We start from the raw sequence: 13172 nt of genomic DNA, 5'->3' as shown, positions 1-13172 counted from the left end.
AACTGTGTCAAAGGCAGCAGAGAGGTCAAGGAGAATTAATATGGAGTAGTGACCTTTGGATTTAGCGGAGATTAGGTCATTAGTCACTTTGATAAGAGCGGTCTCAGTAGAGTGGAGAGGGCGGAAGCCAGACTGAAGAGGGTCAAGGAGAGAGTTGGAATTAAGGAAGTGAGACACACGGGTAAAGACAAGTCTTTCCAAAAGCTTTGATGAGTAAGGGAGCAGGGATATGGGACGATAGTTCGAGGGGAAGGACGGGTCAAGAGATGGTTTTTTCAGGATAGGTATTACAGTGGCATGTTTAAGGTCAGCAGGAACAGTGCCAGAAGAGAGAGAGCAGTTAAAGATGTGTGTTAGGATAGGCACAAGACAAGGGGAGAGAGATCTGATGAGGTGAGATGGGACAGGATCAAGTGGGCAAGTGGTGGGGCGAGAGGAATGGAGAAGTGCAGCCACCTCTTGTTCAGTAGCTGGGGAGAAAGTCTGAAGGGTAGGGAAAGCATGATTTATGTGTGGTTGAGAAAGAGAACGGCAAGGAGGGGAGAATTGTTTCCTTAGCTGTTCAATCTTGTCAGTAAAGTAATATGCAAAGCTATCAGCTGTAAGGTTAGTTTGGGGGGTGGCCACAGCAGGGCGGAGAAGGGAATTAAAAGTGTCAAAGAGACGTCTGGGATTGCGGGAGCATGAACTAATGAGAGAGGAAAAGTAGGACTGTTTGATGGGTTTGCTCTGTGTAAATCCATAGATAGTTGATGGGTTTGCTCTGTGTAAATCCATAGATAGTTGATGGGTTTGCTCTGTGTAAGTCCATAGATAGTTGATGGGTTTGCTCTGTGTAAATCCATAGATAGTTGATGGGTTTGCTCTGTGTAAATCCATAGATAGTTGATGGGTTTGCTCTGTGTAAATCCATAGATAGTTGATGGGTTTGCTCTTTGTAAATGCATAGATAGTTGATGGGTTTGCTCTTTGTAAATCCATAGATAGTTGATGGGTTTGCTCTTTGTAAATCCATAGATAGTTGATGGGTTTGCTCTGTGTAAATCCATAGATAGTTGATGGGTTTGCTCTGTGTAAATCCATAGATAGTTGATGGGTTTGCTCTTTGTAAATCCATAGATAGTTGATGGGTTTGCTCTGTGTAAATCCATAGATAGTTGATGGGTTTGCTCTTTGTAAATCCATAGATAGTTGATGGGTTTGCTCTGTGTAAAAGCATAGATAGTTAATTTGCTAAATCGTGTTTCTTGCTAGCTTCATTCTGTGCTCCCTGAGCATTTTTAATATTCTGTCCAGTTTGTGTTGATTTTAAAATATGTACCTACCTGTCAATCATTGTTTAAGCTCTGCACCCTATACACCCAGCATTCAGCGCAGTGAAAGCAGGAAAGAGGAGAAATTCAATATTTTCTTTAGCAATGTGTTCACTTTGAAAGGACAGAGTTTTAAATCTGCTAAATCTTTTAATATAAATTTGAGAAATACAAAGCTTCACATGGAGATGGTGAGATCCAGCAATATGTAACTTAAAGTGTAGCTCCCGGAGAAGTCACGGTTCACCTTTAAAGTTTAAAAGTGTATAAAATTCAGACCTCTGATTAACGCAGCTCTGTCATTTCCGAACATGTCATAGAGATAAAATCTTGTAGACTGCTCTGGCATTTCAGTACAAATCCCTCACAATCGACTATATAGACAGACAAATTAGGGTCTGCTTCAGACATCAGCGTTTCTCAGTTATCCAAGTAAAAGGAATCTTCTCGGTGAGTAAATACCCCATTTACTCCAGAAACATAATATTGGATCTGATTTAAGCTCTGTGCTCACAGTATTTTTATAGAACGATTCTAGCTCGACGTTCTAAGTTGAGCACCAAGTGTCCATTGGTTTCCATGGTGACTGATCTAATATTTCACTGTTTTGTAAATCTCCGTTTCCTGTTAGCATGTGGAGAAGCTGGAGCTGATTGGAATGGATTTTATCTGGAAAGTAGCCGTGGAATCTCCTGATGAGGAAATCGCCAATGAAGCCATACAGCTGATAATCAGTTACAGCTACATTAACCTTAACCCCCGACTCAAGAAAGTAAGGATCACAATTTAATAAGAACATATTCTTTATTGTCATTTGTGACTGTCCTGCGAGTGGTGAGCAGTAATGAAAGTTTTTTTGTGTATTTGACAGGATTCGGTTTCGTTACACAAGAAGTTCATTGCTGATTGCTACACTAGACTGGAGGTGGGTGTGATTTTAGGGCTGGCTGCACTAAATTAGTTAATTGGTTAGATTGGTTTAAACCAAATACCCTCCTGTATTATCCTTGGAAAGCAGCAAATAATCTTTCTCCGTACAGTGTATTCATTTCTAATTGGTTCATTGTAGGCCGCTAGTTCAGCTCTTGGAGGTCCGACGCTAACACACGCTGTCACCAGGGCCACGAAGATGCTTACTGCAACGGCCATGCCATCAGTGGCAACATCGGTGCAGTCACCTTACAGGTAATCATCCTGTGCCTTGACCGTCTCTTGTGTTACTGGACCAAACAAATACATAAAGGCACATTGTGTATAATTACATAATAAAATTTTCCTGTGTTTCAGGTCTACAAAGTTAGTGATAATTGAGAGACTCCTCCTGCTTGCTGAGCGATATGTGATAACTATAGAGGTGCGTTCTGTGTAATATGGAGATAACGTGTAATAAACTGCCACTAGATGCTAGAGTTCTGTTTTTGTTGCTAGATAACACATTTATTTCCCAGCCTTGTGTTAGACAGTTGATGATATGCCAGAGTGTTAGAAAATGAATTTGAGTCTAATTTACACACTGACACTAGCTAATCCTTGACCTCCCTAGTAAGCAAGCAATCTAAAGAGAAACGGGTGCTCTCTGCGGGCGCCCGACAGGGCTGAGTGGTGCTCTCTGCGGGCGCCCGACAGGGCTGAGTGGTGCTCTCTGCGGGCGCCCGACAGGGCTGAGTGGTGCTCTCTGCAGGCGCCCCAGAGCGCTTTGAGCCATTCACCAGATGCTCGCTGCAGGTTTCCCCCCTGTCACTGAACAGTCACTCATTGCAATCCCAGCTTTTGTTCCATTGGTCCCCAATAAGTAACATTTCTAAAATATTACGTATTCTTCATTTTTAAGGATTTTAACTGGAATTTAAAGATTGTAAGTGTATTCCGTTTTATTCACTGGGGTTTACAGATGGATTTCATTCTTTATTTCTATAAATTTTCAATTAAAGTGCTGGGTTTGTGTCTGTTGGTGAGCACAGTTTGTTCTGAGGTTCTCACTTTGTATACTCGCTGAGTTGTGATTTATATCACACACTCTGTGCTATGAGGTTTGTGTCAACTAGGTGCAGTCCCTGTGGGTAACAAGTGAATTGTGATATTTTTATTTTGTATCCTTCTCCCCTGTAAAGGATCTCTACTCTGTTCCCCGAACAATACTACCTCACGGTGCCTCATTTCATGGACATCTTCTAACTCTGAACCTTACCTACGAGTCTACCAAAGATACCTTCACCGTAGAGGTAGGTGACTACGGCTGTATAATACACATTCACTGTGAAGACCGTGCTGTATTAATGGTTGCAAGGGACTGTGTACCCGCAGTATTGGCACCACCATTTTGTACAGACCATCCCTCTTTAACCCCTCGGTCAGCCCTGCTCTGTACCCTCATTGACTTCTGGGTTTGCTCGTTACCGCTTCCACAGACATTCTGTTTCCCTTAGTTATGCCCTCTCACCCCCCCCCCCCTCCAGTTCTTCCCCTTCTCCCCTAGTTATACCAGCTCTCCCCTTCAGATCTTCCCTTTCTCCCCTAGTTATACCAGCTCTCCCCCCAGATCTTCCCTTTCTCCCCTAGTTATACCAGCTCTCCCCCCAGATCTTCCCTTTCTCCCCTAGTTATACCAGTTCTCCCCCCAGATCTTCCCTTTCTCCCCTAGTTATACCAGCTCTCCCCCCAGATCTTCCCTTTCTCCCCTAGTTATACCAGCTCTCCCCCCCAGATCTTCCCTTTCTCCCCTAGTTATACCAGCTCTCCCCCCAGATCTTCCCTTTCTCCCCTAGTTATACCAGCTCTCCCCTTCAGATCTTCCTTTTCTCCCCTAGTTATACCAGCTCCCCCCCAGATCTTCCCTTTCTCCCCTAGTTATACCAGCTCTCCCCTTCAGATCTTCCCTTTCTCCCCTAGTTATATACCAGCTCTCCCCCCAGATCTTCCCTTTCTCCCCTAGTTATACCAGCTCTCCCCTTCAGATCTTCCCTTTCTCCCCTAGTTATACCAGCTCTCCCCCACAGATCTTCCCTTTCTCCCCTAGTTATACCAGCTCTCCCCTTCAGATCTTCCCTTTCTCCCCTAGTTATACCAGCTCTCCCCCCAGATCTTCCCTTTCTCCCCTAGTTATACCAGCTCTCCCCCCAGATCTTCCCTTTCTCCCCTAGTCATACCAGCTCCCCCCCCCCCAGATCTTCCCTTTCTCCCCTAGTTATACCAGCTCTCCCCCCAGATCTTCCCTTTCTCCCCTAGTTATACCAGCTCTCCCTTTCAGATCTTCCCTTTCTCCCCTAGTTATACCAGCTCTCCCCCCAGATCTTCCCTTTCTCCCCTAGTTATATAACCCCCCCCAGATCTTCCCTTTCCCCCCTGGTAATGCCATCTCTTTGCCCCAGATGTTCCCTTACCCCCCTGGTAATTCCATCTCTTCGCCCCAGATGTTCCCTTTCCCCCTGGTAATGCCATCTCTTCGCCCCAGATGTTCCCTTCCCCCCCCCTGGTAATGCCATCTCTTCGCCCCAGATGTTCCCTTTCCCCCCTGGTAATGCCATCTCTTCGCCCCAGATGTTCCCTTTTCCCCCTGGTAATGCCATCTCTTCGCCCCAGACGTTCCCTTTCTCCCCGGGTTAAGGCCATCTCTTCGCCCCAGATGTTCCCTTTCTCCCCTGGTAATGCCATCTCTTCGCCCCAGATGTTCCCTTACCCCCCTGGTAATGCCATCTCTTCGCCCCAGATGTTCCCTTTCCCCCTGGTAATGCCATCTCTTCGCCCCAGATGTTCCCTTCCCCCCCCTGGTAATGCCATCTCTTCGCCCCAGATGTTCCCTTTCCCCCCTGGTAATGCCATCTCTTCGCCCCAGATGTTCCCTTTTCCCCCTGGTAATGCCATCTCTTCGCCCCAGACGTTCCCTTTCTCCCCGGGTTAAGGCCATCTCTTCGCCCCAGATGTTCCCTTTCTCCCCTGGTAATGCCATCTCTTCGCCCCATATATTCCCTTTCCCCCCTGGTAATGCCATCTCTTCGCCCCAGACGTTCCCTTTCCCCCCTGGTAATGCCATCTCTTTGCCCCAGACGTTCCCTTTCCCCCCTGGTAATGCCATCTCTTCGCCCCAGATGTTCACTTTCTCCCCTGGTAATGCCATCTCTTCGCCCCATATATTCCCTTTCCCCCCTGGTAATGCCATCTCTTCGCCCCAGACGTTCCCTTTCTCCCCTAGTTATACCAGCTCTCCCCTTCAGATCTTCCCTTTCTCCCCTAGTTATACCAGCTCTCCCCCCAGATCTTCCCTTTCTCCCCTAGTTATACCAGCTCTCCCCCCAGATCTTCCCTTTCTCCCCTAGTCATACCAGCTCCCCCCCCCCAGATCTTCCCTTTCTCCCCTAGTTATACCAGCTCTCCCCCCAGATCTTCCCTTTCTCCCCTAGTTATACCAGCTCTCCCTTTCAGATCTTCCCTTTCTCCCCTAGTTATACCAGCTCTCCCCCCAGATCTTCCCTTTCTCCCCTAGTTATATAACCCCCCCCAGATCTTCCCTTTCCCCCCTGGTAATGCCATCTCTTTGCCCCAGATGTTCCCTTACCCCCCTGGTAATTCCATCTCTTCGCCCCAGATGTTCCCTTTCCCCCTGGTAATGCCATCTCTTCGCCCCAGATGTTCCCTTCCCCCCCCCTGGTAATGCCATCTCTTCGCCCCAGATGTTCCCTTTCCCCCCTGGTAATGCCATCTCTTCGCCCCAGATGTTCCCTTTTCCCCCTGGTAATGCCATCTCTTCGCCCCAGACGTTCCCTTTCTCCCCGGGTTAAGGCCATCTCTTCGCCCCAGATGTTCCCTTTCTCCCCTGGTAATGCCATCTCTTCGCCCCAGATGTTCCCTTACCCCCCTGGTAATGCCATCTCTTCGCCCCAGATGTTCCCTTTCCCCCTGGTAATGCCATCTCTTCGCCCCAGATGTTCCCTTCCCCCCCCTGGTAATGCCATCTCTTCGCCCCAGATGTTCCCTTTCCCCCCTGGTAATGCCATCTCTTCGCCCCAGATGTTCCCTTTTCCCCCTGGTAATGCCATCTCTTCGCCCCAGACGTTCCCTTTCTCCCCGGGTTAAGGCCATCTCTTCGCCCCAGATGTTCCCTTTCTCCCCTGGTAATGCCATCTCTTCGCCCCATATATTCCCTTTCCCCCCTGGTAATGCCATCTCTTCGCCCCAGACGTTCCCTTTCCCCCCTGGTAATGCCATCTCTTTGCCCCAGACGTTCCCTTTCCCCCCTGGTAATGCCATCTCTTCGCCCCAGATGTTCACTTTCTCCCCTGGTAATGCCATCTCTTCGCCCCATATATTCCCTTTCCCCCCTGGTAATGCCATCTCTTCGCCCCAGACGTTCCCTTTCCCCCCTGGTAATGCCATCTCTTCGCCCCAGACGTTCCCTTTCCCCCCTGGTAATGCCATCTCTTTGCCCCAGACGTTCCCTTTCCCCCCTGGTAATGCCATCTCTTTGCCCCAGACGTTCCCTTTCCCCCCTGGTAATGCCATCTCTTCGCCCCAGACGTTCCCTTTCCCCCCTGGTAATGCCATCTCTTCGCCCCAGACGTTCCCTTTCTCCCCCTGGTAATGCCATCTCTTCGCCCCAGACGTTCCCTTTCCCCCCTGGTAATGCCATCTCTTCGCCCCAGACGTTCCCTTTCCCCCCTGGTAATGCCATCTCTTTGCCCCAGACGTTCCCTTTCCCCCCTGGTAATGCCATCTCTTTGCCCCAGACGTTCCCTTTCCCCCCTGGTAATGCCATCTCTTCGCCCCAGACGTTCCCTTTCCCCCCTGGTAATGCCATCTCTTCGCCCCAGACGTTCCCTTTCTCCCCCTGGTAATGCCATCTCTTTGCCCCAGACGTTCCCTTTCCCCCCTGGTAATGCCATCTCTTCGCCCCAGACGTTCCCTTTCCCCCCTGGTAATGCCATCTCTTCGCCCCAGACGTTCCCTTTCTCCCCCTGGTAATGCCATCTCTTCGCCCCAGATGTTCCCTTTCTCCCCTGGTTGTGTCAACTCTCTACCCCTGGATGTTGCCAGCCGGAGACCTATGTCTAACTTCTGTCCATACTCCTACCCCTGATGCTCAACTTAAACACTTCTCTAGGGCTGTAACGTTCCTATGGAACACCCTTCCACTCTCTGTTAGGCTCTCACCCAATCTCCACTCCTTAAAAAATTATTTAAAAACTCACTTCTTTAGGAAAGCATATCAGTTAAGCTGTGAACAGCTTTCCCTCCCCACACCCTGATTCCTTTCCTGGAACTGTCATCAAAACAAAACACTAAGCCCTCAATGAATACTATCCTAACAACCTACTTTTCTACCCTATCCTTACCTTTTTTGTCACTATACCCCACTCCCTCTAACATGTAAACTCACTGAGCATGGCCCTCAATCCCTCTGTTACTGTCAATATTCCCCACTCCCTCTAACATGTAAACTCACTGAGCAGGCCCTCAATCCCTCTGTTACTGTGTCACTATACCCCACTCCCTCTAACATGTAAGCTTACTGAGCAGGGCCCTCAATCCCTCTGTTACTGTCACTATACCCCACTCCCTCTAACATGTAAACTCACTGAGCAGGGCCCTCAATCCCTCTGTTACTGTGTCACTATACCCCACTCCCTCTAACATGTAAACTCACTGAGCAGGGCCCTCAATCCCTCTGTTACTGTCACTATACCCCACTCCCTCTAACATGTAAACTCACTGAGCAGGCCCTCAATCCCTCTGTTACTGTGTCACTATACCCCACTCCCTCTAACATGTAACCTCACTGAGCAGGCCCTCAATCCCTCTGTTACTGTGTCACTATACCCCACTCCCTCTAACATGTAAACTCACTGAGCAGGACCCTCAATCCCTCTGTTACTGTGTCATTATACCACACTCCCTCTAACATGTAAACTCACTGAGCAGGCCCTCAATCCCTCTGTTACTGTGTCACTATACCCCACTCCCTCTAACATGTAACCTCACTGTGCAGGCCCTCAATCCCTCTGTTACTGTGTCACTATACCCCACTCCCTCTAACATGTAAACTCACTGAGCAGGACCCTCAATCCCTCTGTTACTGTGTCACTATACCCCACTCCCTCTAACATGTAACCTCACTGTGCAGGCCCTCAATCCCTCTGTTACTGTGTCACTATACCCCACTCCCTCTAACATGTAAACTCACTGAGCAGGCCCTCAATCCCTCTGTTACTGTGTCACTATACCCCTCTCCCTATAACATGTAAACTCACTGAGCAGGCCCTCAATCCCTCTGTTACTGTGTCACTATACCCCACTCCCTCTAGCATGTAAGTTCACTGAGCAGGGCCTCAATCCCTCTGTTACTGTGTCACTATGCCCCACTCCCTCTAACATGTAAGCTCTCTGAGCAGGGCCCTCAATCCCTCTGTTACTGTGTCACTATACCCCACTCCCTCTAACATGTAAACTCACTGAGCAGGACCCTCAATCCCTCTGTTACTGTGTCACTATACCCCACTCCCTCTAGCATGTAAACTCACTGAGCAGGGCCCTCAATCCCTCTGTTACTGTGTCACTATACCCCACTCCCTCTAACATGTAAACTCACTGAGCAGGGCCCTCAATCCCTCTGTTACTGTGTCACTATACCCCACTCCCTCTAACATGTAACCTCACTGTGCAGGCCCTCAATCCCTCTGTTACTGTGTCACTATACCCCACTCCCTCTTACATGTAAACTCACTGAGCAGGGCCTCAATCCCTCTGTTACTGTGTCATTATACCCCACTCCCTCTAACATGTAAACTCACTGAGCAGGGCCTTCAATCCCTCTGTTACTGTGTCACTATACCCCACTCCCTCTAACATGTAAACTCACTGAGCAGGGCCCTCAATCCCTCTGTTACTGTGTCACTATACCCCGCTCCCTCTAACATGTAAACTCACTGAGCAGGACCTCAATCCCTCTGTTACTGTGTCACTATACCCCACTCCATCTAACATGTAAACTCACTGAGCAGGGCCCTCAATCCCTCTGTTACTGTCACTATACCCCACTCCCTCTAACATGTAAACTCACTGAGCAGGGCCCTCAATCCCTCTGTTACTGTGTCACTATACCCCACTCCCTCTAACATGTAAACTCACTGAGCAGGGCCCTCAATCCCTCTGTTACTGTCACTATACCCCACTCCCTCTAACATGTAAACTCACTGAGCAGGCCCTCAATCCCTCTGTTACTGTGTCACTATACCCCACTCCCTCTAACATGTAACCTCACTGAGCAGGCCCTCAATCCCTCTGTTACTGTGTCACTATACCCCACTCCCTCTAACATGTAAACTCACTGAGCAGGACCCTCAATCCCTCTGTTACTGTGTCATTATACCACACTCCCTCTAACATGTAAACTCACTGAGCAGGCCCTCAATCCCTCTGTTACTGTGTCACTATACCCCACTCCCTCTAACATGTAACCTCACTGTGCAGGCCCTCAATCCCTCTGTTACTGTGTCACTATACCCCACTCCCTCTAACATGTAAACTCACTGAGCAGGACCCTCAATCCCTCTGTTACTGTGTCACTATACCCCACTCCCTCTAACATGTAACCTCACTGTGCAGGCCCTCAATCCCTCTGTTACTGTGTCACTATACCCCACTCCCTCTAACATGTAAACTCACTGAGCAGGCCCTCAATCCCTCTGTTACTGTGTCACTATACCCCTCTCCCTATAACATGTAAACTCACTGAGCAGGCCCTCAATCCCTCTGTTACTGTGTCACTATACCCCACTCCCTCTAGCATGTAAGTTCACTGAGCAGGGCCTCAATCCCTCTGTTACTGTGTCACTATGCCCCACTCCCTCTAACATGTAAGCTCTCTGAGCAGGGCCCTCAATCCCTCTGTTACTGTGTCACTATACCCCACTCCCTCTAACATGTAAACTCACTGAGCAGGACCCTCAATCCCTCTGTTACTGTGTCACTATACCCCACTCCCTCTAGCATGTAAACTCACTGAGCAGGGCCCTCAATCCCTCTGTTACTGTGTCACTATACCCCACTCCCTCTAACATGTAACCTCACTGTGCAGGCCCTCAATCCCTCTGTTACTGTGTCACTATACCCCACTCCCTCTAACATGTAAACTCACTGAGCAGGGCCTCAATCCCTCTGTTACTGTGTCATTATACCCCACTCCCTCTAACATGTAAACTCACTGAGCAGGGCCTTCAATCCCTCTGTTACTGTGTCACTATACCCCACTCCCTCTAACATGTAAACTCACTGAGCAGGGCCCTCAATCCCTCTGTTACTGTGTCACTATACCCCGCTCCCTCTAACATGTAAACTCACTGAGCAGGACCTCAATCCCTCTGTTACTGTGTCACTATACCCCACTCCATCTAACATGTAACCTCACTGAGCAGGGCCCTCAGTCCCTCTGTTACTGTCACTATACCCCACTCCCTCTAACATGTAACCTCACTGAGCAGGGCCCTCAATCCCTCTGTTACTGTGTCACTATACCCCACTCCCTCTAACATGTAAACTCACTGAGCAGGCCCTCAGTCCCTCTGTTACTGTCACTATACCCCACTCCCTCTAACATGTAAACTCACTGAGCAGGGCCCTCAATCCCTCTGTTACTGTGTCACTATACCCCACTCCCTCTAACATGTAAACTCACTGAGCAGGGCCTCAATCCCTCTGTTCCTGTGTCACTATACCCCACTCCCTCTAACATGTAAACTCACTGAGCAGGGCCTCAATCCCTCTGTTACTGTGTCATTATACCCCACTCCCTCTAACATGTAAACTCACTGAGCAGGGCCCTCAATCCCTCTGTTTCTGTGTCACTATACCCCACTCCCTCTAACATGTAACCTCACTGAGCAGGGCCCTCAATCCCTCTGTTACTGTGTCCCTATACCCCCACTCCCTCTAACATGTAAACTCACTGAGCAGGACCCTCAATCCCTCTGTTACTGTGTCACTATACCCCACTCCCTCTAGCATGTAAGTTCACTGAGCAGGGCCTCAATCCCTCTGTTACTGTGTCACTATGCCCCACTCCCTCTAACATGTAAGCTCTCTGAGCAGGGCCCTCAATCCCTCTGTTACTGTGTCACTATACCCCACTCCCTCTAACATGTAAACTCACTGAGCAGGACCCTCAATCCCTCTGTTACTGTGTCACTATACCCCACTCCCTCTAGCATGTAAGTTCACTGAGCAGGGCCTCAATCCCTCTGTTACTGTGTCACTATGCCCCACTCCCTCTAACATGTAAGCTCTCTGAGCAGGGCCCTCAATCCCTCTGTTACTGTGTCACTATACCCCACTCCCTCTAACATGTAAACTCACTGAGCAGGACCCTCAATCCCTCTGTTACTGTGCCACTATACCGCACTCCCTCTAGCATGTAAACTCACTGAGCAGGGCCCTCAATCCCTCTGTTACTGTCACTATAACCCACTCCCTCTAACATGTAAACTCACTGAGCAGGGTCCTCAATTCCTCTGTTACTGTGTCACTATACCCCACTCCCTCTAGCATGTAAGCTCACTGAGCAGGGCCCTCAATCCCCCTGTTACTGTGTCACTATACTCCCCTCCCTCTAACATGTAAACTCACTGAGCAGGCCCTCAATCTCTCTGTTACTGTGTCACTACACCCCACTCCCTCTAACATGTAAACTCACTGAGCAGGCCCTCAATCCCTCTGTTACTGTGTCACTATACCCCACTCCCTCTAACATGTAAACTCACTGAGCAGGGCCCTCAATCCCTCTGTTACTGTGTCACTATACCCCACTCCCTCTAACATGTAAACTCACTGAGCAGGGCCCTCAATCCCTCTGTTACTGTGTCACTATACCCACTCCCTCTAACATGTAAACTCACTGAGCAGGCCCTCAATCCCTCTGTTACTGTGTCACTATACCCCACTCCCTCTAACATGTAAACTCACTGAGCAGGGCCCTCAATCCCTCTGTTACTGTGTCACTATACCCCACTCCCTCTAACATGTAAACTCACTGAGCAGGACCCTCAATCCCTCTGTTACTGTGTCACTATACCCCACTCCCTCTAACATGTAAACTCACTGAGCAGGGCCCTCAATCCCTCTGTTACTGTGTCACTATACCCCACTCCCTCTAACATGTAAACTCACTGAGCAGGCCCTCAATCCCTCTGTTACTGTGTCACTATACCCCACTCCCTCTAACATGTAAACTCACTGAGCAGGGCCTTCAATCCCTCTGTTACTGTGTCACTATACCCCACTCCCTCTAACATGTAAACTCACTGAGCAGGCCCTCAATCCCTCTGTTACTGTGTCACTGTACCCCACTCCCTCTAACATGTAAACTCACTGAGCGGGGCCCTCAATCCCTCTGTTACTGTGTCACTATACCCTACTCCCTCTAACATGTAATCTCACTGAGCAGGCCCTCAATCCCTCTGTTACTGTGTCACTATACCCCACTCCCTCTGACATGTAAACCCACTGAGCAGGGCCCTCAATCCCTCTGTTACTGTGTCACTATACCCCACTCCCTCTAACATGTAACCTCACTGAGCAGGACCTCAATCCCTCTGTTACTGTGTCACTATACCCCACTCCCTCTAACATGTAAACTCACTGAGCAGGGCCCTCAATCCCTCTGTTACTGTGTCACTATACCCCACTCCCTCTAACATGTAAACTCACTGAGCAGGGCCTCAACCCCTCTATTACTGTGTCACTATACGCCACTCCTTCTAGTGTGTTAACTCACTGAGCAGGCCCTCAATCCCTCTGTTACGGTGTCACTATACCCCACTCCCTCTAGCATGTAAACTCACTGAGCAGGGCCCTCAATCCCTCTGTTACTGTGTC

The 13172-nt window shown here is 49.1% G+C and overlaps 1 protein-coding gene across 3 annotated transcripts in view; it reads left to right on the top strand.

Moving 5' to 3' along the window:
- The window catches only part of USP24 (ubiquitin specific peptidase 24), a 219868-nt gene that overhangs the window by 84312 nt on the left and 122384 nt on the right, over nt 1-13172 (top strand). For all 3 annotated transcript variants that reach the window (XM_063427641.1, XM_063427640.1, XM_063427642.1), the window contains 5 exons: nt 1945-2085; nt 2185-2238; nt 2383-2498; nt 2601-2667; nt 3425-3535. In XM_063427641.1, coding sequence (XP_063283711.1) covers nt 1945-2085; nt 2185-2238; nt 2383-2498; nt 2601-2667; nt 3425-3535 — 489 coding nt within the window. The remainder of the gene's footprint in view (nt 1-1944; nt 2086-2184; nt 2239-2382; nt 2499-2600; nt 2668-3424; nt 3536-13172) is intronic.

This window comes from Pelobates fuscus, chromosome 7 (genome assembly GCF_036172605.1).
Source record: "Pelobates fuscus isolate aPelFus1 chromosome 7, aPelFus1.pri, whole genome shotgun sequence".
Lineage (NCBI taxonomy): Eukaryota > Metazoa > Chordata > Amphibia > Anura > Pelobatidae > Pelobates > Pelobates fuscus.
The sequence above is the reverse complement of the archived record's forward strand: the minus strand, read 5'-3'. Positions and strand labels throughout refer to the sequence as shown.